General features: G+C 41.1%; 2 protein-coding genes across 2 annotated transcripts in view; one reads left to right on the top strand and one right to left on the bottom strand.

The window, feature by feature from the left end:
• Positions 1 to 827: 827 nt before the first annotated feature.
• On the top strand, positions 828 to 9,170 carry PIP4P1 (phosphatidylinositol-4,5-bisphosphate 4-phosphatase 1). The gene is made up of 7 exons (XM_075276680.1): positions 828 to 1,052; positions 4,955 to 5,142; positions 5,315 to 5,421; positions 5,506 to 5,611; positions 7,347 to 7,399; positions 7,484 to 7,574; positions 7,659 to 9,170. The coding sequence occupies exons 1-7, from the start codon at positions 896 to 898 to the stop codon at positions 7,800 to 7,802; spliced, it is 846 nt and encodes a 281-aa protein (XP_075132781.1). The 5' UTR covers positions 828 to 895; the 3' UTR covers positions 7,803 to 9,170.
• Positions 9,171 to 10,505: 1,335 nt separating this feature from the next.
• Positions 10,506 to 24,068, bottom strand: part of OSGEP (O-sialoglycoprotein endopeptidase) — a 28,145-nt gene continuing 14,582 nt past the window's right edge. Inside the window, exons 7-12 of the mRNA XM_075276676.1 lie at positions 23,661 to 23,739; positions 20,955 to 21,020; positions 18,277 to 18,367; positions 16,065 to 16,140; positions 11,745 to 11,843; positions 10,506 to 10,732 (exon numbers count right to left, since the gene is read on the bottom strand). Of these exons, the coding sequence (XP_075132777.1) occupies positions 10,693 to 10,732; positions 11,745 to 11,843; positions 16,065 to 16,140; positions 18,277 to 18,367; positions 20,955 to 21,020; positions 23,661 to 23,739 (451 nt within the window). The 3' untranslated portion in view covers positions 10,506 to 10,692. The remainder of the gene's footprint in view (positions 10,733 to 11,744; positions 11,844 to 16,064; positions 16,141 to 18,276; positions 18,368 to 20,954; positions 21,021 to 23,660; positions 23,740 to 24,068) is intronic.

Here is a 24,068-nt window from a genome sequence, read left to right as displayed (position 1 = left end):
CTGTATCAATTCCTCACAGTTTTCTAGATCTCTGCTTGCTGTCATTCATTCTGTTACTTCTAGAGGATAAAACTCTGACCATGGTCATGTGATTTACGGTCCATGGTCATGTGATGAGCACACAGGTGCCGCTCGTTATAGTCACAGCCCAGTAATCAGACATCTGCCTGGTAATCAGCTGTGCACCTGTGTACTCATCACATGACCATGGACCGTAAATCACATGACCATGGTCAGAGTTTTATCCTCTAGAAGTAACAGAATGAATGACAGCAAGCAGAGATCTAGAAAACTGTGAGAAATTGATACAGAAAGTATATTGGAAAATTGTACAACTTTTTATTATACAATAACATTTGTCTCTCAATATTGGTCTGAAAGTGGCCAACCCCATTAAGGCACTATTCCCCTCATTTACATAGAGATAAAATGCTGATTTTTATAACAATGGACTGTCCTGAATATCACTGTAAAGTGTGCAAACAGCCCTACAAGATACTGCCATTCGTGTAAATTCCACGTTCCTGCTGACAGACTCTTCTTCAGGGCTGCCCTTACATAGCTGATTTACCAGACTTCACCTCTGTGACCCCTGACACAGTGCATGGGCTCTGCTGAGAACAACTCTCACTGAACAGTGTTCTTCACAGCACAGTCAATAAAGCTGTCTTGTGGTGGAAAAAACAGCACCTAAATCAGGTGACTGTCACGTGAAGAAAAACCTTTGTTTGCAGTTCTCCTGCACGTGACTGTGTACTTCGCATGCGTTGTGTGAATTCCCCCCCTCCTTGACTCCAGCGCATGCGTCCCGCGCAGCCGCAGTGTAAGGTGCGTCAGCAGACGAAGCAGCAGCAGCAGGAACCGTGTGTGCCGGTATTAGGTGGGAGCCAGGGACATGGCGGATGGAGAGCGCTCCCCTCTCCTCTCCGATCTCGGGGACGGAGGGGGTATGGGAGCCTCGGTAGGTCCTGGAGCCCCTTCGCCGGGTACTGCACTTCCTTCTGCTCCTCCGTACGGTGGTCCTGGGCCCGCCCCCAGCAACAAGCCGCAAGGTAAGGCTCCGCCCCCGGTGATTTGTTTATTAGGGAGCTTGTAAACTCCGCCCACTTTACAATCAGCCCACGCATGAAAATGTGTGCATGAATCTGATTGGCTGCTGAAGGAAGTGGGGAGAAGGTGACAACCGCGTAGTCACAGCAAGTCTGGGGCGTGGCGTCCTGCTGGGGCAGTTCTGATGATGGCAGCGGGCCTATATTACTGTGGTGACTGAAAGATGGAGGCTGAAGAGTCACCTGACATATATGGCATATAATGTATGTCACCACATCCATGTATGGATCAAAGATACATGCACACGCTTGTGACATTATGTCCCATATGAGTTGTTGACATATTAAAGTGACTCTCCAGTCAGAAGTGAACATTTGGCTATACATGATAAAACGTATGCACCAATGTTATTGGCTCGGCCACATCTCAGACTACCACAGCACACGGGGTAACTGGCTGTGGTCAGTGATTGGTTGAGCATGAACCTTTGTGATTAGATAGGGCCAGGATGGATTGGAAATGGAGCAGTGTGGTTGGTGAAGTGAGTACGGCTGCCGTTCTTTTTATAAAGAGGCCCTCTCATTACCTCTACAAACACCAGCTATTAACATCGGTTAACAGGCACTGCTCTACTGTGTCTAGTGCAGTGCAGCAGGAATTTTTTTCTCCAGCCCCCACCATTCCTGAGCAATCAGTGTAGTTATTTTAGGGTGTGTACTGTCAGTTGAGGGGTGTGATTCTGATCTCCATTCAGAGGTGGACGGTGTCAGAGATCAGAATCACACCATTCGCCTGCTTCTGCCTGACACTGACCATCTGAGGGCTAGTTCACACGGGCACAGAGGGGGCGGATTATGGCACGTAATCCACATCACAATCTGCCCCCTCACCATAGAGGTTTATGGAGACCGCCAGGCTCCGAACTGCCCTTTCTCCAGGAAGATTCTGCGGCTCGTTGAGCCGCGACGTCCGCCTCACGGCACCAACCTCCGGAGTCGGCCCTCATTTGGGCCTACTCCAGAGGGGGAAGCCGCGACTGTCAGAAGCCGCAATAGTCGTGGCAGGCGGATTTTGGCCTGAGAGTGATGCAGCTCCCCGCGTCACTCTTGGTGCCAAAATCTGCCTTTACGCTCCCCGTGTGAACTTACCCTAACAGTAGAGAGCAAATAACATATTATGTAGCAACATTTACAGCACTTATTGCCGGGAAGCAGTGGGACTAGAGAAAAATCTAGCTGTGCTGGAATTATTCAAAGAGCTAGACTTGGTGTAGGTGGTGAAAGGTCCTTCTTAACCCATTCTGAGTCTGTCTGAAATCTTTCCCTCACCAGACAACCCCTTTAAAAATTGAACCTGTCACTTCCACAGACATATGGGGAAACCTTTAGCCAGCTCAAGTGAGAATATGTCGCAAAATAGTGCACAAAAATATTACAGAATGCAATTCTCAAGGATTTATTACACGTCAGAGTTTATGGTCAAGCAACAGGGAGAGGGAGATAAAGAGCTGCTAAACGTGTGTGACTTAGGAGTAAACCAGCAGACCTGTTTACACCCAGGAAGTGACTTTTTTTTTTTTTTTCAGTGCTTCATTTCCAGGTTTCATATCATAAATCTGTTAGTCCTGTCATCCATGCTTTCATATAGTGTACGTGCAGATATCCACTAATGCTTTACCAGCACCTATAGATATTACAGCAACTAGATCCTGTAGTGAGTATTCAACAGGATTTCCTGAGAACAGAAAGATTCAAATTGATTCATGTTTTCCCCAACCTCTACCCTCAGGCAGGTTCATCTAACACTAATCTAATGTGTATGGCCACAATACCTCTGGAGAACACCAGTTAAAGGGGTATTCTCATGTACATAAGCATTACATTTGTAGATAATTAAAACTTAAACATTTTGCAGAGTTTTAAAGATTTTCTCTAAATATCTTTTGGTCACAGTCTGTTGTTACCAGTGGATACGACCATGAATGTAAGAACCTTCTAAGCTCAGAAAATCTGCCATGATGACCTGTCTGATGACCCTGTTACAATAAGAAAATCATGGCTGGGTTTCTGACAAGTCACAGACCATAGAAAGTTTCTGCTTTGGTGGTCGTATCCATTGGCAACCGATCAAGATAAGACTGTCACCACTAAGAAAGTTAGAGAAAATCTTTAAAACGCTGCAGGATTTTTGATTACTTATAATTGCAAAAATGTTTAACGTTTAATTATCCTATTAATATTATAAATGTGAAAGTTTGTGTGTTTGGATGTTCGGATGTTTGTTCCTCAATCACGGAAAAACCGCTCCACCGATTTGGCTGAAAGTTTCCACAAACATAGTTACTACACTGGATTGCGCAATAGGCTACTTTTCGTCACAATAGCGCACATACGTTTGTGCCAGGACCCCCACAAAACCCAAACTCACACCACCATCTCTGCAATCTCACACACTTTGGACCATAGCAAGCCACAAAATTCATATTGCCCTCTACAGCCTCGCCCCTAACCCCACACAATCACATATACATAGACTTTGCCCCTCACCTTACCGATACTCCAGGAGGCTCTCTTTAACGCTCCGGTGCAGCCATGTTTGCCGACCCCCACCGCTCTGACAATCCGCGACACCGCCCACCCATGACAATACCCCTAGGTGGTCTAATAAATGCAAAAAAAAAAGTTTTAAAAAAGTAAAAAAAATATAAAAAAAAAAATACAAAGGATTAAAAATTCAAATCACCCCCCCTTTCCCTAGAACACATATAAAAGTAGTTAAAAACTGTGAAACACATACATGTTAAGTATCCCCACGTCCGGAATCGCCCGCTCTACAAAGCTATACAAATATTTTTCCTGTTTGGTAAACGCCGTAGCGGGAAAAATGGTCAAAAGTGCCAAACCGCCATTTTTCCACTGTTTTGATTCTGATAAAAATTTGAATAAAAAGTGATCAAAGCAATAACATTTCCCGAAAATGGTAGAACTACAAAGTACACCCGGTCCCGCAAAAAAAGACGCCCTATGCATCCCCGTACACGCACGTATAAAAAAGTTACGGCTGTCGGAATATGGCGACTTTTAAAAAAATAATTTTTTAACACAGTTTTGGATTTTTTTTAAGGGGTCAAAATGTAAACAAAACCATATAAATTTGGTATCCCCGGAATCGTAACGAAACACAGAATACAGGGGACATGTCATTTTGGTTGCACAGTGAACGCCGTAAAACCAAAGCCCGTAAGAAAGTCGCAGAAATGCATTTTTTCTTCAAATCCACCCCATTCTGAATTTTTTCCCTGCTTCCCAGTACATTATATAGAATATATAATGGTGGCATCATGAAGAAAAATTTGTCCCAGGAAAAATTAAGACCTCATATGACTCTGGGAGTGGAGAAATAAAAAAGTTATGGGGTTTAGAAGGAGGGGAGTCAAAAACAAAAATCAAAAAATGCCATCGGCGGGAAAGGGTTAACTTCAAATACTTCTGTCCCAAAGTCACTATGTAAAGTTTCGCACAACACCGTATAGCAGCTCAAATACAAATTAACTTCAACACAAAAGTCTCATGTATTCTCTGAATTACAGCAAAAACAAGATACAAACTTACATTTCATATCCCATACCCTATACACACAACCTTACCCACGCCTGTATATACCCACTTCTACAATCACCGCAGACGAAGTCGTGGGTACCAGCTAGTCTAGAAATATAGATATGATTATGAATATCCCTTTAAGGCATACCTAGCGTGAGGCAGGAAAGGATCACGCTCTCTAGACCGCTTCTTATCTCAATTGTTCCTATCAGGATATTTGAATTGCTGGATAAACAGTTTTTTTCTGTAACCCTTTGGATTTGCTGTTACATATTTGCTTTTACTTTCATTGTACTGTCCAGGCTTTCAGGTGTTCCCAGCGGGTGGCTCAGTGTTACCTGGTGAAGATCCCCCACCCTATTCTCCACTGACAAGTCCAGAAAGTGGTTCTGCTCCCATGATAACATGCCGGGTCTGCCAGTCTCTCATCAATGTGGAGGGAAAGATGCACCAACATGTAGTGAAGTGTGGAGTCTGCAATGAAGCCACGGTACGAAGTTCAGACATTGCTAGTGAAAATTCTGTAGAGAAACTGACCAGTTGAGATATGATGAATGTTGTCAGTCAGTTGATTAATATAATAATGAGGAAATTAATATTCTTAAAGAATGAGGCAATTATTTCAGTGTGAAAGATCGATGCTTTGTCATTTCTCTCTATAGCCCATAAAGAATGCCCCCCAGGGGAAGAAGTATGTGCGCTGTCCTTGCAATTGCTTGCTGATCTGTAAAGTCACATCCCAGAGGATAGCCTGCCCAAGACCATACTGGTAAGAGCTTTCTCAGCAGAGTGGCCACGTGCCATAAAGCATGGGCTGATCGATAAGTGAGTAAGTGCTCTGTGTTTTTACCAGTAAAAGAATTATTAACTTGGGCCCTGTACATGCCGGACCCTTAAGCCCAGAGCCACAGCCTGTCGGAGTCAGAGTCATCTGTGGACACTGCAAGAACAACTTTTTGGTATGGTTTGGATTCTTTGTATACTTACTATTTGTATTTTGTTATATTTACTATAGGCTGGGCTATGCAGAGTTTTTTCCTGTGACAAGGGTAGCATAGGAATATATGGGGTTGCACATTACTTGTAATTGTTACATACACTTTTTCTTAAATTGATGGGAGTGAATTTTTCTACTATTTATAGTCCATCTTATAAAAGAACATAAGTGTTCATATAAATGCAGCCAGCGCACAAAAGTCGTAGAGAAGAAACCTCTGAAGAGGTTGTAGGATTAAACTTTGTAGAACCTGCTAATATACTTTTTCCTCACTATACTGTTAAAGAGGACCTTTCACCGATTTGGGCACAGGCAGTGCTATATAATGTTGGAAAGCTGACACTATCAGCTTCCCCGATCTGTGCCCCGGGTAAAGAGCTATCTGTCTCTGTACTGTAGCGCTTTACAGTCAGAAGGACGTTTCTGACAGTCAGTCAGGTACGTCCTTCTCCACATCAGTGCCTATCGCGCTGTACAGTGTGAGCGGGGAGGAACACACCCTCCCTCTGCTCACAGTGATCGTCCATAGACGAGTATTATCAGGAGGGGAGGGGGGGTTCCTCTCCGCTCACACTGTACAGCGCGATAGGCGCTGCTTTCAAGAAGGACGTACCTGACTGTCAGGAACGCCCTTCTGACTGTAAAGCGCTACGGTACCGGGACCGATAGCGCTTTACACCGGGCACAGATCAGGAAAGCTGATGGTGTCAGCTTTCCAGCATTATATAGCACTGCCTGTGCCCAAATCGGTGAAAGGTCCTCTTTAAGTGAATGTTCTCATTCGGTCATGTACAGTATAAAGGTGTAGAGTTAGCCTTGCAATCCACTAAGAAGAGGATACACTTGTATCCAGTGTAGGCAAAGCTCCATATGTCTCTATCGGGCTGGATCTCAGACTGTTCAGCTCACAGAGCCTTACCTAGACTGGCAAAATGTATATCTTGAAAATAATAAACTGAAACACAACGGGTGAAATTTCTTATGACTGGCACTCCTTTATGGCAGTATTAAAGGGGTCTTTTGACTGGTGCGTTTCCCCACTGCATATGCTATAAAGGGAGTCTATCACCTCCTCCAGCCATTGTAAACCATTACTATAGCACTCTACAGATTATGAATACAAGTCCAACCATACCTTTGAAATGCTGATGAGCCCCCAACATGCGTGTAAAAGACAATTTTAATGGATATGTAAATGAGGTTCACGGAGTACACGGGGTGTAGTCATCAATCCCTGAGGATAGACGTTTTATCACTAAACATGCCTATTCAGTCTTCCTGATGTCAGTGAGTGCTGCCAAAATCCGAGCATGTGCAGTACTCTTCTGTAGTTCCAAGAGGTGTCCTAGCATACTGGATGGGCATGTTTAGTGGTGACGTGGCTGTGCTAACGGATTGCAGACTACTCCCCCTGTGCTCCATGAAACTCCTTTAAACAACATTTTACACACATCTTGGGGAGCTCATCAACATTTCAAAGGTACAAATGGACATATATTCCTAGCCTGTACCATACTATAGCAGTAGTTAACAGAAAAAAAGTGTTTTATTCATTTGAACCTCAGCCCTGATTGTTCTGGGTAAGAGAATGGTGCTGCAGACTCTAGGCAGAATTGCCCTATTTCCTGTACCCACGACTTTGGTTTTGGATGCTTGGTAAATTTTTTACTGCATACATTTCTCCTTCTCTCTTACAGTGGACAGATTTTTCAGACCGGACCTTGGCACGCTGCCCACACTGCCGAAAAGTGTAAGTATGAGGGAAAAACCGGTTGTCAGGGTGGGGATGGGTACAACGATTTGTATCTCACTGTTAATTTTTCTTTACATACAGCTCCTCTATTGGACTGAGGTACCCAAGAAAGAGATGTGTTTGCTGCTTTCTGATGGGCTTTTTATTTGCGGTTGCTGCAGCTGGTCTTGTGGTGAGTGCATATGCCTTGATGATAAAACCTCCAAAACAAGCCCTATTGTATTTATATAACAATATAATATAATCTATCTTGCAGGCCGGCACATGGGCATTGGCGCGTCAGTATGGTGGAATCTATGCCTCATGGGCATTGCTGCTGCTGTTGGCACTGATCTGTTTAGGTCGTGCCATTTACTGGGCATGTATGAGAGTCAGTCATCCCATCCAGAGCTTCTCGTGAGCCTACCTAGACCTGATTCCTCCAGCTCTTCCCCCTTGATGGCCAGGATGGCGAGTAACCTTTTAAAGGCACAGAACGGAGTTTTTGCTATGGCCATCAATAAGAGGACGAAATCCTTGCTGCCTTATGAAGCAGTATCACTGAATATGATAATTTGACTATTTTCAAACCACCTGCTAATGTTTACTGCTGTCCAATGTTAACCTCTTAACCGCCAGGGGCAGCAAAGTTTTGCAGAACCCCCTGTAGCTGCTAAGGGGTTTATTGCTTTTTAATAATCCTATAAACCTTAAGGAGTGTAGGGGGCACTATAGAGACAGAGAAGGGCTGCAAGCTATTTTTTTTGTTTTTGCAGCAGCAGATGCAGGGTAATGTTTACATTAAGGAGGAGCAGGGCCTTCTGGAATCGAGCATTAGTTAGGGTTACTGTACAAAAAGTGAAGGCATAGTGAAAAGTAAGGCTCAGCCAGCCTTGTGGGAGGATGTTTCTCCCCATTGTGTCATATCCTATTTGTTGCACCTTAATTTTTTTTATTTTATTTTGTTGGGGGTGTAATTAGGGGTTTGGATGAGTAGCAACAAGGCTTTCCTTTACCCAAGGAACACCAGTTCACCTTTAGCCTTTCCAGAGAGGCCTTCACAACACTATATGACTATGAGAAGGACCTTTTCTATTTGCTTCAAACAACCAGTAACATAGCTGCATGAATAAACCAGACCAATGCAAATCCTTCCTTTCTCTTACAAAGGAAAGACAACTCCTCCTGGTCTTTCTCCTGCCATGACTCCATTCCATTGCATAACACATTGGCAGCAGCCAATAACTTAGAACAAGGCTATGTATGAAATCCCAATCTAATGCAGTGTCTTCTAATTGTGTCACTCCCATAATCTGTCACATTAATCTCGTCTTACCCGTCGCTAAACGTTAGGCCAAATTTTAGAACACTGGAATTTTAAACTTTACCACCACCTAATGTTTTAAATTGAAATAAAGCCTTACGTGGCTAGCAGTTTTTTATTTTTTTTTTTTGTTGCTACCTCTAGGACACTACATAGAGCCACAAATGGACACCATTAGATGTGGTGCTTCAGAAGTCTCCTCTTGCGTTTTATTATCTTGCTCTGTATAAGGGCATTATTCTTTTTATAAGGAGAAATGATGATCTCAATGTTGGCAGTATGGGCAGGAAACAAAGTAAGTGGAACTTACTGAGGAGGATGAAATCCATTGTGATGTCTGTAGGGTCCAATCTGTTTTTATGATTGTGCAGCTGAGTTGTAAATAATCTTCTTCCTCTTTCTGTTGCTGCTGTGCTTCCTGCAAATTTTATTTCACTTGAAAATATAAATGTTTTTTTTTTCAAATTGTCTTGGCTTATTTCCAGAATTGTGCTGAGCATTGTTCCTAAAACATTAAAAGTAAAAAATGACACATTTTGTAGGGCTTTTCTTTATGATCAGTATGATTTGACCATGTGAGAGTCACATTTACTGGCAGGATACTTGAGGCCACTTTCTAGCAATTAGACCTGCAACTAGGATACATGCACACAGCCAGGCAAAAACTGAGCAGAGGAAAGTAGATTGTTCAGTCTTTATGTTGGCCATATCTGGTCACTTATTTGTCATGTTTCCTATATAGGCTCTTATCCTCTTGAAGCACATTAGACAAAACCCGGATGAACCATAATATATACGTATGCTATGCTGGGACTCTTACCATTATATTTAGGATGCTGGGAGTCCCTGCCTCTGTACTACATACTGTCCTAGGTCGTCAAACCAGCAGCTGTGTTCCTCCACAGCAAAGGCAGGATTAAAGTAATCACCACAAAGTCTCCATACGCTAATTCGACTGCCATATAACCCAAAAAGAATCTGCATTAATGATCAATAGCAATATGATTCCAGTCCATAGCAGTCCAGGATTTTCATTCACAACACCACTGCAAAAGATGGTGGCTGGCTAGCAGTCAATAGTAGGGCATGGGCACTGTGACACAAGATTTCCTTCTACTAAGTGGCTGGAAATAGTACGGACAGAGTGTGTAAGGAAGATGTCACCTGTGTCTGCATGAAGGACAAGGAAACTCTGGCAGCTGCTTGTACTTGTTAAGGGGCGTTCACACTATCGTTGGTGTCCGCGGCTATTGCCTGTACAAGATTTTAGCAACAGATATTAGCTGGTCAGTTTGCAATTTCCATTCATTTCAATGAGATTTTATCTTGTGTCCGTTTTTTTTCAAGCAGGACTTTTGCCAGTTTGAAAAAACGGACAAAAGTGTTTTTTTGTTTTTTTTTTACATTGAGGTTTATGGGCAATGATCATATAAAAGGCAGTAACTGATAGCCATTTTTTTTTTTTAAACTGACACCACCTGAGTGGCCACCATCAGTAGTGTGAACTTTACCTTAGAAGACCAAACGATCCTTTCTACCGGTGATCTCTCCACTATTAGTTTTATTAATTTGTGCCTCAAAAAAAAAAAAAAAAAAGTGTCGCTTTGTAAATTTGTTTTTTTCACTCTGTAGTCCTAGGGTTCTGGTGTACATGACATCTTGCAGTGTGCCAGAATTATTAGGAGTCCAGGATTCGCTTAATTATGGTGCATCTGTGATGTCCTTATTAAATCCGCCCCTACCCCCAGTGTGTCACAAGGAAGTTTTACAAATGATCAAAATCACTTATTTTATTTGGCATTTGTCAGTGATGAAAGCTATTAACATTTTGCCATCTTACAATAAATACTTAGAGATACAATCTTGGTTAAGCTGTATGACAACTCCTGCTGTAGGCAGATACTATAAAAAATGTTTTTACAGTGTCACTTTATATCCAGGTTCTGATATAAACATATAGCTTGGATATATTACGGTTGGCTTCATTTTAGTCTCTCCACGTCACCTCTACTTCGTCGGTCCGGTATCTGTAGAAAGCATAGTAGAAGGTTAGATGTTTTCCTTCTGGTATAGTGAGTATACTTCTAGGTACTTTCCCATTATGAAAGTAGTTTCCTGGTCAAGCAGGCACATTGTGAGTCAGAGACTTGATACAACTACAGTGTCTACCAGAACAAACGTGAGAAGGTACTGTGCACACTCAACTAGTTTTCAATTGAAAACGATGTTATCCTGCTTTCACACAACCAAGCTTCTATATTTGGTATGGGACCGTATGCCGTTGGAAGTAAGGGACCCTTAGCAGCATTGGTCATTATACTGCTAGGTGTCCCTCTCCTGGCATACTATTTAGGTCGGGTAAATTCGGCCACCACATGAGCCGAATTTCACAGCTGAAACTCAAGTCGTGTGAATCTGGAGTTAAAGATCCCATGCCATCTGTGTGACTATTCCCTCATACTGGATTTGCACAATAGAACTCAATTGCAATTGTAACAAATTGTCCCTATACTAGTGGCTGAAGACTAGCTGCCATGTCATCGCCTATAGCTAGACACGGAGAAAACAAGAAGCTGCTCTCCGAGTCTCTTAGAAGCAGCATAGAGGACATTACAGAAGTTCTGAATTCTCTTGATGTGAATAAAGAAGTGGTGAAATAGAATGCATTCCCTACAACAGAATTTGTGTGTGTCTTTCACTCTTTGGCTCTTCCCCATGCCTCTCAATGGGCTGTAATTTAATCATTTAGTGACAGTCTGTTTGGGAAACCCAAGATGGATTTAGCAGAAATTTCAGCATGAGTCAACAGGTTAAGAATAAAGGGAAGGGAAAGAGGCATATTTCTCTTATAAGATATATGATTTCTTGCATCCATTTGCACTACTCATGAATGTTTATATAATGAAACACAGCAGTGGGTACAAAATGTAATTGCTTATACATCTTATTAAATATCTACTCAAGTGTTTGGCTAAAAAAACTACATGTGTGAATTCAGCCTTCAAGTCGAACAATACTAGTACAAATCTGCTGACTGACCGCTGAGTTATCCATGAATCTTCTAGTGCTGTGACTTGACCTGAACGGAACATTTCCCATCCTGCTTGGGCAATCATTGCTCCATTGTCGATACAGAACCTGTCGCATATGAAAGAAGTAAATAAATAATAATAATCTTAAAGTTTTAAGTCTTTAAAAATTAAAGACTGTGTACCATTTTGGTCAACATGACGTTCATGAGACATCTGTAAAATGCTAAACATATGTATGTACAGGATATATAACAACTATTAAGACAAGAAGCTGGAAATGAAAACAAGAGCCTAACCAATCTTAGGGTACGTTCATACAGAGTTTTTTTGCAGGTGGATTTTGACGTGGAATCTACCTAAAAAAACCCCGCCTCCCATTCAAAACAATGTGGAGAAGAAGAGGGAAGCACTACCAAGAGTCCTGTGTTATGCCAATAGTACAGCATCTTAAGACCATTCATACAGTATGAGAGGCTGCTTTTCATCCATAAGAGTGAGCTCACACTCAATTACCCCCAAGAACACTGCCACAAATATAGAATGGCATCTACGTGTCTTCCAAGACCAACTTTTCCCAAGTATCCAGGAACAATTTGGTGATGAGCAATGCTTTTTCTGATATGATGAAGTACCATGTCACAACCAAGTGACTCAGTGAATAAAACATTGAAATTTAATGGCCAGGAAAAGGCCCAGATCACAACCCCATTGAGAACCTGTGGTCAATTCTCAAAAAGTGGGTGGATAAATAAAAACACAGAAACTGTGCTGATCTCCGAACACTGATCAGACAACAATGGATTACCATCAGTCGGGATTAGGCCCAGAAGCTGATATCCAGCAAGCCAGGGTGAATTACAGTAGTCTTGTAAAATAAGGGTCAAGACTGTAACTACTGAGTCAAAACAAAAACAAAAAGTCTAACCCCCTTAAAGACCCCTTAGTTTGGGCATTAAAGGGATCCTATCATTGGATAACCTTATTTTCTGACTAAAACGTAGGAATAACCTTAGGAAAGGCTATTCCTCTACCTTTAGATGTCTTCTCTGCACCACCATTTGGTAGATATCCGGCTATTCTTCAGTATGCAAATGAGGGGGTGTCACCAAAGCTGCGAGAGAACTCTCCAGTGCCGCCTCTATCTTCTTCTGGAACAGCCTCTCCCTCTGTCATCTTCCGTCCTTGGAAGGCCTCGGGCAGAGCCGACTGCGCATGCCCGGCGCCACAAGAAAATGGCTGCTTACATCAGCTTACTGTGTAAGCTACCACAAGAAAATGACCGCTCACACAGCTATTTTCTTGTGGCCACCGGCACGCACAGTCGGCTCTGCTTGAGGCCCGATGGCAGAGCCGATTGCTCATGCCTAGAAGATTGAAACCAAAGACAGAAGAAGACACAGGGAGAGGGCGTTCCAGAAGAAGATAGATGCGGTACTGGAGAGTTCTCTCGCAGCATTGGGGATGCCCCCAGTGCTGTTTGAGTGCTTGGGATCACCCCCAGTGCTGCGAGAGAACTCATTTACATACAGAAGGAAACACGGATTATATACCAAATGGTGGTGTGGAGAAGACATCTAAAGGTAGGAGAAGGATAGCCTATGTGTTAGTCAGAAAAAAAAAGGGTAGCCAATGAAAGGATCCCTTTCACATTCAGAAACTTCTTTTATATTTTCCAACTCCACCTCGACATGGCTATATGAGATCATAATCTTTGCACAATAAGTTGTACGTTTAGTTGCCACCATTTTGGGATGCATATAATATTTTGATTAGCTTTTATTAACGATTTTGTAGAACTGCGTGAAAAAAGTACATTTTTTTTTCATATTTTTGTGTTTTATTTTTATGCATTAAATTATATAGCTGTTTTTTTATGGCGATACCATATGAACATAACGTATATAGGTTTTACTATGTTTTGCCTCTACTACTGAATAAAACGCCATATTGAAAAATAAACAATTTTTCAGGAAGTCATTGTATTCTGACATCCATAACTTTTTTATTTATGTTGATGGAGCAATGCGAGGGCTTTTTATTGTGGGACAAGTTGTAGTTTGATTAGTGCCATTTTCTGGCATGTACAGCTTTTTGATCACTGTATTTTGTCTTTTTTGGGGGCTGAGGAGACCAAAGCATATGAATTAGCACATTGCTGTATTTTTTTTAGGGCATTCACCATATGGACTAAATAACATTACATTTGCATAGTTTGGACTTGTATGCAAACAGAAATTCCCTAATATATTTATTTGTTTACATTGTTATTATTTTAAATAGCAAAGTCATTTTTTTAAAATTTGTTTTTATACCTTTTTGAAAAAAACTTATTTTTTTTTTCTACTGACCCACAAGGGAACTTGAACCTGGCATTACTTTATTTAGTGTACAATGTACCAAAATACTTGTGTATTGCAGAACATTGCCCATAGATTCCCTGTGTTATGGGGAAAGGAAACCCGGAGGCCGTTGATTGGCCTCATGGCTGGCATGGCAATACTTCGTACAATGCAATCTCATCATAGGAGGAACCGGGGGGGGGGGGGGGGGGGAGTGCTTGATACAGGGCCCAGCTGTATTCCTAGAAGTGATGCAGCAGGCATGGCTGCCTTCCACAGCTCTGTGGCTTAACTATTATGGCAATATGCCCGACTCTAATATAATGGCAAAGACCTTCGCTATGCATCTTTCGAAGGTTATTAGTAAGCTGATACATCTGGACCAATCTGTTTTTATGCCAGAGAAGTCAACAGCTAATTATCTATAGTGGCTTGCAAATGTATTCCAACCCCTTGAACTGAGCTGTGGATTTCTACAGCTTTTCCATGGTGACCATGGGCCTCTTGGCTGATTCTCTGACCAGTGCTCTCCTTGCTTGATCTGTTAGTTTAGGTAGAAAGCCATATCTTGGTAGGTTTGCAGTTGTAGAATACTTTTTCCATTTTTGGATGATGGATTGAACAGTGCTCCTTTGGATGTTCAAAGCTTCATCTCTGACCTGTTTGGCGAGTTCCTTGGTCTTCATAAAGCTGTTTGTTCACGAGTGTTCACTAACAAACCACTGAGGCCTTCACAGAACAGGTGTATTTATACTGAAACTAAATTACACACAGCACTAGATTTTATTTAGGGGTATCAGAGTACAGGATTAGATGCCCCCTATCCAGAGATGTATCACCTATTGGTCTACAAACACATGAGGGATTGACGTTAGAGGGTAGGGACTCCTGTAAGACCATATTATTGCACTAATATTGAATTGAATTCTAATATTCACTTGTTTGTTGCACTGGAAGCTAATAAGTTTAAGTTGGGTGTACCCTGCTTTGGTGAAAGGTTAGACAGTTTGTGGGATTACTGGATGCTCAGAAGTAAAACCTGATTTGGGACAGTTCTTGACTCCATGAATTGGCCTCTCTGGAAGAGTTTGTGGATATGATATTTTACTCAGCTATATAATATTGGAGATATTTAAAAAATTATGTACCCTACAAATGTAGTTTCACCTTCCACATTTTACAAGTAACTTCAACTTAGACATGCTGTAAGCAGAAAATCAGTGGATTTCATGGGGACCACCACACTTGGCTTGGTAGACCTTATCTTTTTGTTATCAATATTTAGTCCATTACAGACAGCCACTTTATAGTAAGAGCCAGTGGTACGGAGATGTGGATGCAATTGAATCTGAACAATGGCAGGAACTCTTGATTTTCACTCCTAAACTATCAGTTAAGTGAGACCAATGGATTATCACATTTTTGATTACACAGAGTATGCAGAACTCCAGAGGTCCAGCATAGAGTGGGGCTACACAAGTCCCCCTATGCAATATGTTAGGTAAAGGTTTGAGTGTAACAGGTTTACGGTGTTTCAAAATTTTTTAAAGATTAATAGAAAAAACCCCAAAAACAACAAATACAAACAAATCAAGACATGAACAGAGTCTAAACAAGTAAAATAACACATAATATAGTGCAAGTAGAAATAAACTTCCAGGCTCACTGACTTCTCTGAATATAAGAAACTTTTATAGTATGGTTAAAGAGTATGCTTACTCTAAAGGTGGCCACAGGAATGAAATAACTTCAACCAAGAGCTATTTCTACTGACACCAAGTGTCTTCGATTTCTGTTGTCAATGTTTAATATGTATGTCACACAGCAAACAGTACACAATTTTAGAGCAAAAAGTGTGAAACAAAACTGTTCCAATACAATGGTAAATGAACACCTATGTTTTCAGTGAACAATATAATAGAAGGATCTGATATTTTACTATCCACAAAGGATATGCAAAAAAAAGCAATCAATTAAATCGCTCTTACCTCTCATCTGTGGCAAAAAGTTTGGCTCCTCGCTCTCTGCACATTACTTCCATCATTTCTTGCAAACGTATATTACCTAAGTGTTTGAAACAAACAGTAAGCTGCCATCACTATATACTGTATAAAGGGAATCTGTCAAGGTGATTTGGGCCACTAAACTATCCACAGATCCTTATGGACCAGTGGTTTAGTATCCCAGATAAACCTGTTATAGTATAACCCAGGGCCACATACAATACTTACCTAGAAAGAAGTTAGATGAGTCTAAATGGACTCACCCCCTTGGTACTACGGCACCTACGCTATTCTTCAGTAAAGTTGGAGATGTACACACTGGCTTCACAATGTATACGCTCGATGGGTGAGTACAAAGCTGTATTTCTAATGTGGCTGTGGATTATGTTATAACAGTGTGCTAAATCTCCCCGACAGAATCCCTTTAGCAAGTTTCTATTTTAGTAAATTTAATTTTAAAGACGGTGGAACATTAGGCCAGGTTCACACATCATGCAAATATTGCAGAACTTTAGATATAGAACCTATACTGAAATTCTGAAATACTGAACAATGGAATCAAAAGGGATTTTAACAAATCTCATTTGGAAACCACTAAAAAATAAATGCAGCAGATTGCAGTAGAATTGTTCCTGTAAAGCACTAGGTGATCATGGTCAAATCAAAGACAAATTCTACATGTAACAGATGTACGTTACGTCCCAGGTTTTCAGAATAATTCTTCAGTGCATATTTTGTGTTATGAGAGAACTTAGACCCATGCAATACACACTCATTGACAAAAATAAATACATAAAAAAATAAATACATAACACACCCAATAAAGTCAGGTTTCAGGCAGATATGTAAATTATTACAGGTGTGGTCTCATTAGACACTTGCCACAAGAGGGTATAAAAGTGCTTCCCCCACCTTATAAAAAGGCTTTCAGAGTCTACTTTTGGGTAGAGTACCTCCTGGTGCAAAATCGTTGACTGCTAGACATGCATTTATGATGCATTCAAAGACATTTTTCCCAATTGACAGACTTTGAGGAAACACTTCAGAGGATTAAGAGAAGAGTGGTGGTTTTGACAAATTGGCCGCCATCGAGGCTATTCTAGGCCTAGCTGTTAGAAAGTAATGGTTATGGGAGGGTATGCACACTCATCAGACGAGCTCCAGACAGACCACCAGTAGAGAGAATGATTTGTTTCCTTGTCCACTATCTAAACACAGGTGGCATTTATCTCTGTACATTTCCAGGCGCTTAGAAGAAGTAAATTTAGTACTGTGCCCATTACATTACATTACAGTCCTCGTCACTTACTTATGCAGTGAAGCTAAGAACAAAAAACCTAAACTGCTACAGAAATGTATTGTTTTTAGCAATGAATCTAAGTTCTATCTGGGATAAGATGATGGTTCGGGTTTGGGTACGGAGACCTCATAGTGAGTTCTTTAATCTTGCCTTTGATGGAGTAACAAACTCTCCCAACTGCTGGTGTGGTGATCTCGGAAGTCTTTACAAACAACGTTTAGTCACCCCTAGTAGTGATATCAGAGACAATAACAGTTCTGTGATATGTGCAGGACCTCATGCATCCATGTGTTCTCTCATAGCAGGAATTCTCATTTATCAACAATCGAGCATTTATGCGACCAGCTGAGATGACAGCTTTAGCAACCTGACTGAAGAATCCATAGGCCCAGCTGCAGCATCTTTGGGCACTTGTATGCCTCCAGGCCCAACTGTATCTCATCTTGTATCCAGACCAAAAGTGGCCTGAAGGGGTACTAGAACCTCCTTTCAATTGCATAGTTTTACTCAATAAGCTGAGGGGAATTGGAATGGCAGAGTAAGTGCCCCTTCACACGGAGTTTACGCTCAGTGTATTCTGTACATTTTACACGGGTAAAAATACATATGTAAAATGTAGTTAGCCATTGAGTTCAATGGCATGTTCATATAACGCGCAACTTTTTGTGTGCGCGCAAAAAGACATGCGATATACGAAAAAGCCATTGAATTCAATGGCTAACTACATTTTACACGTGTATTTTCAGAGAAGGCAGCCAGGCGCAAGATTCCAACAACTGCTTTTTGGTGTGTTATTTATTTTCAATAAGTGTATAAAAGCTAACCTTAGATAACAGAACGTATCAGCAATGCCTATGAACACTATCCTGTATTTCCTTCCCGTCAGTTGTTACTTACATCCAACTCCACCGACTATTAAAACTTCTTGTGAACCACAATGAGCCATAGCCCGCTCTGTTATCTCCACAAGCATAGAGAAGAGGGTTTCCTGTCAGACAAAAAAAAAAACAAAAAAACACAGCAAAACTGAATTTAATTGGAGAGTTAAATTGAATCATCTGGGTTTATTTTAAAAAAAATAAAATTAAAATCATATTCACTGCTCAAAAAAATAAAGGGAACACTCGAATAACACATCTTAGATTTGAATGAATAAAATATTCTCATTGAATACTTTGTTCTGTAAAAAGTTGGATGTGACGACAACAAAATCACACAAAAATCATCAATGGGAGTCAAATTTATTAACCAATGGAGGCTTGGATTTGGTGTCCCCTCCAAAATTAAAGTGGAAAAACACACTACAGGCTGATCCAACTTTGATGTAAAGTCCTTAAAACATGTCAAAAATGAGGCTCAGTAGTGTGTGGCCTCCACGTGCCTGTATGACCTCCCTACAACACCTGGGGATGCTCCTGATGAGGTTGCGGGTGGTCTTCTGAGGGATCTCCTCCTAGACCTGGACTAAAGCATCTGCCAACTCCTGGACAGTCTATGGTGCAACGTGACATGCTGGAGTCTTTACCAGGAGACATGGAGGGGGTCATAGGAGGGCAACAACCCAGCAGCAGGACCACTACCTCTGACTTTGTGCAAGGAGGAACAGGAGGAGCACTGCCAGAGCCCTGCAAAATTTCCTCCAGCAGGCCACAAATGTGCATGTGTCTGCACAAATGGTTAGAAACCGACTCCATGAGGATGGTATGAGGGCCCGACGTCCACAAATGGGGGTTGTGCTCACAGCCCAACACAGTGCAAGACGTTGTCGTCACATTCATCTTTGTACAGAACAAATAATTCAATGAGAATATTTCATTCATTCAGATTTAGGATGTGTTATTTGAGTGTTCCCTTTATTTTTTAGAGCAGTGTAGTTTTCTAAATGTAAGTTTCAACTTTATTTTCTGTACGTAATTATGGGGAGCCACCTTACCTAAGCTGCTACTCTGGCCACTGTAAAAACTGTTAGTTTTAAGAAACTTCTGAAAAGGGATTTTCCACACCAGAAACAATTATTCTCTACCTACATGATAGGGAATCAGGAAACATGGCACTCGCAAATTTAGGAATGGAGCACTGGCACAAATGGCGCAACTCCATTTACATCCACGTTATTTCTGGGACAGCCATCTCTGCAGTCCCATTACTACCAGAGATAGCCCAAATCACATGGGGCACTCAGGGTCACCTACAGCTGATCTCCCAGTGATCAGATTTTTATCCCCTATTCTGTGGATGAGGGATACTTGTCTTTAATGAGAAAACGCCTTTGATACATGACAAATTACAGGAAAAAATATGATATATTTAAATTAAATGTGGATGTTAACAATAGATAATTCGCACAGTATATTCGGGATTGTATGTGCCACACACGCTGGCCATACTTCATATAGGCAGTCAGTCTACCGCTTTTTCTTCCAACTCCCCTATATGCATACACTCTTGAGATTTCTCTAGTGGCGATTAATCTCCGCCATTGAAGGGGGAAGTAAGCAGGACCCCATACACATTACAGATCATATAGTCATTGAGAAAGGTAGTTTATAGATGCAGAGGCTTATAATACAAGTAGAGATGTCTAGTGATATGACATAATCCTTGACAAAATGACAGTTTTATGTATAACTATGTACATGTGTATACCAGATGTTTAGATAAATATAATACAATCTGTATATACTCACACATATTCATAGAACAATACCATAGCAATAAGATTAGTAATGGGTGTAACTAATAAGCAATTAATTAAGAAACATATTCAAGAAAAAAAGAGAACGGGGGGCACTCACCCATCTGAAGACTTTTTCTTAAAAACTAAGTCCTTTATTTGGAAATAGAAATAAAACAAACCGGGAGGGAGGAATGACATGCATGGCAAGGGCAACAGCCGTTTCGCGCCGGCACAGGCGTTTTCTCAAACTAAGTATGTGTCTGGACATGTACTTGGCTTGAGAAAGCGCCTGTGCTGGCGCGAAACAGCTGTTGCCCTTGCCATGCATATTATTCCTCCTTCTCGGTTTGGTTTATTTCTATTTCCAAATAAAGGACTGAGTTTTTAAGAAAGTCTTCAGATGGGTGAGTGCCCCCGCCCCCCGTTCTCTTTTTTTCTTGAATATGTTTCTGGTCTTCACTGGTATGTAGAGCACCACCCTGGAAGATTTTTGTGACCGCTTCCATACGCTTAGTATAACCGCAGAGTGTGGATTAGTTGATGGAACTGAGCGATAGTGCCACTCTATCCTTGGACAATTAATTAAGAACTTGTCTAATTAGATTTATCTCCTCTTCCCCCCTTCCTTTTTGTTTTCTTTGTTACGGCCTGGTTCAGGTCTGTTTCTGTTGTACCCCTTCTTTTACTTTTGTGTTTCCGCAGCCCTTTATGTTATTGGGCTGGGGGGTTCCCCCCTTGCCGATTCTTACTGCTTGGGGCCTGTGCGCCTGGTCTGTTGACCCTTGTTTTCCATTGTTTTTCTGGTTTTATATATTTTTCTCTTGTGCTTTATTCTGTTCCTTTGTAAAAATCTCAATAAAACCCAATTATACATAATTAGATTTATCTCAGTATTTACCTGCAGGGAAAAGCAGAGATCTTCAGGTGTACACTCTCCAGATGAAAGCATCTTGTGTGCAACATCCTGACAAGAAAGTAAAAAAATATATCTGCATATGAATCAGTGAAACAATTGAAAAATTAGAGGGTTTGTACATGTATGGTTTCTTACGAAAACAGCACCACACCTGACCTGCATAGATTCTTGTCTCGTATCACAGCTCAAATATATTGAAGTGAAAGGGAATGAGTGCAATATCACACAAACCCAATGACTAATTTCCAATAAAGTACATAATAAAACAGAAGTGTACAGAGCTCATACATTGTACAAAAGGGTAAACAACGGAGTCATAAACCCTAACAAGGAGACAACATAAAAAGGTGAAGGAAGGTGGAGGCAGGAGAGAGGATGAAATAAGGGTGGGGGGGGGGACAAAGTCGAATACGTGACGTGGTCTCGGAGAGTGTCACAGGCATCCACATGGTCCGAGTCGTGTCCCAGTCCTGGAAGCTGGATGAAAATTCTTACTTTTCCTGTGTGTTCCCTGTGACAGATCATCCAATACAGCCCCCCAATAACCCCAAGAGAGATACTGCTTTCATGTTATATTTCAGAGAGTTTGTGTTCTCCAATTGTCACATTTACTAGTTGTTTTTCTACTATAGGTGTGATAGTATAGGGGATATAACAGCATTTGAAAAATGTCAGAATGATAAAAACTGTAGGACAAAATAGTTTACAAAACTAAATTTCTATATACAATCTATCGTTTATTTGTACACTGTCTAGACAAGGTGCAGACCAAAGAGGTAAGATTATTGTTTCACTGCCCTTGTAATAGCCTCAGCAGATGTATAAATAGAGCAAATCAATAACAGCAGCAGTGGCAGGGACATTATGTACTGTGGTTAATAAATCTGTATATTTATATAGCACAGGATCTAAACAATGAAAAAGAATACAATCATTTGTGTTCATTGCTCTGCAGACTGAATAATGTATCTCAAGTATCCAAGCACAGCCAAATGTCCGATCAGACTAATGAAAGCTCTATAATCACCCACTGACAGGTGAAGCGAGTAACATTGCTTATCTAGTTAAAATGTCAAGATGTAGGATATATTAGGCAGCAAGTGTACAGTCAGTTCTTGAATTAATGTGTTAGAAGTATATGATGCTCATTGTATACAGAGGTTAGTAGCTACCAAAAGTAGGTGCCAAGAAACAGCCGAGGGGCAAGACCTAAAAGGGCAGAGGCGGGTACAAAATGCAAAAAATAAGTGCCGTCTTAGTGACTGAGTCCTTATTCTCTCTATCCAACTCTACTTCTGCTGCTCTAGTAATGGCATTAATGTCCCCCCCCCGCATGTAGGTGTGGTAGCCAATCAGTGGGCTTGGTAGTCACGCATGGTAGTTGGATACATTGTTGCAGTACTGGAAAGTAGTGGACATGCTGAGGGTCTACTGACATCGCTGGAGCACTAGAACTAGAGACGGACGCAAAAGACCAAGACACTGCTACTCTCTGTCTAACACCCTGCTTTTTAATTGAAAGAGTTTACATCTCCATTTTTACTGGAAAATAATACACAACTCCTCCTCTATCTTAAGCCGCAGTATAGAAGACCTGACCAAGTCAAACTAATGAGAAAAAAAAAAAAACAGCAAAAAAGCTCATGTTTTCTACTGCTTTTTGCCTCCCAGCTTTCTCATTTCTAAAATTAGCGTAATGTACGTTTCTGAGTAATGCAATTTGTGCAGTGTTTTTTTTTACTTGAGCATGGGGATGTGATTAAATAAAATCTCATTCACTTTACTTGGTTTGTAAAAATCAATTTCTTGATAAAGAAAATGGTTTTTGCAACTCCTTGTTCACATCTGCGTTTAGTAATCCATTCAGGGAGTCAGCATGGGGACCTCCCGAACGGACTACAGAACACATTTGCAAGCGGTGTGCCAGTGAAAGCACACAGATCCCATAGACTATAATGGGGTCTGTGTGCTTGCCGCAAGATCTCCGCATTAAACACGCGGACAAGAAAGTAGATTGTGAAGTACTTTCTTGTCCGCATATTCCCTATGGAGATCTTGCGGCAAGCACACAGACCCCATTATAGTCTATGGGATCTGTGTGCTTTCACTGGCACACCGCTTGCCAGTGCGTTTCATATTCCATTTGGGGGGTCCTCCATGTGGACTCCCCCAAACGGATTACCAAACGCAGATGTGAACGAGGGGTGTGTCTTCATTCAAATCACGTTGTCTTTTGTTTTGTTTTTTTACATCCGCTTAGCAGATCAGTTTAACGGATGCAAATATACGGCCAACCCTTTACACAGACATCATAAAAGTACACAAAACTATTGTATAATCTGTTTATGTGTCCTAAAAATAAAAAAATCAGTTTTGTTTTTTTTTAAAAACTTTGATGTCTATGTAAATGGTTGGTCAACGGTTTCCTTCCGTTTTTTTAAGTGAATGTGCTAAACAGATGTAAAAAAAAACCATGAATAGAATAGAGCCTTAATAATATTATGTAAATGACATAACTACATTGGATGAAGAGGGAATGGCAAAACATGCTGAATTGAAGCTTTACTTATAGAATAACTTAGGACCCAGTTACCTTCTCATACATTAGTCTTGAAGCAAAGGATCATTTTCATTGAAGAACAAAAAATGTATATGTCCATTCTCCCAAGTTTAGCAAACAGATTTTACCTCAGTATATGACAGAATACCAGAGAAGGACACATCCATTCCCTTCACGGTGTATGGCAACTCCACAAACTTTTTGCCCCTAGGATAAAAATGAAGTGAAAATTTAACGTACATAAGTAGTTCATTTTGGTTTTTGGATGCCATGACAATTTTACAGAGACCCTAAAGTTGCCCTTATAAAATGAGGTCACTTCTTGGGTAATTCCAGTTTACTGTCGCCTCCAGGGCTCTACAAAAACAACATGGCGCCCAGAAAGTCCCTCTAAATCTGTACCCCAAAAGCTAAAAAGCGCAGTGCTCCTTCCCTTCTGAGCCCTGCTCTGTGCCCAAGCATCAGTTTACACCCACATATATAATTTTTTGCCCCTTGGGATCACCCACTTAATAGTTTTAAGAGTGCAGGTCTCT

This window comes from Leptodactylus fuscus, chromosome 1, assembly GCF_031893055.1.
Source record: "Leptodactylus fuscus isolate aLepFus1 chromosome 1, aLepFus1.hap2, whole genome shotgun sequence".
Classification (NCBI taxonomy): Eukaryota; Metazoa; Chordata; class Amphibia; order Anura; family Leptodactylidae; genus Leptodactylus; species Leptodactylus fuscus.
Note: the sequence above shows the minus strand (reverse complement) of the source record. Positions and strands in the feature narration are given on the sequence as shown.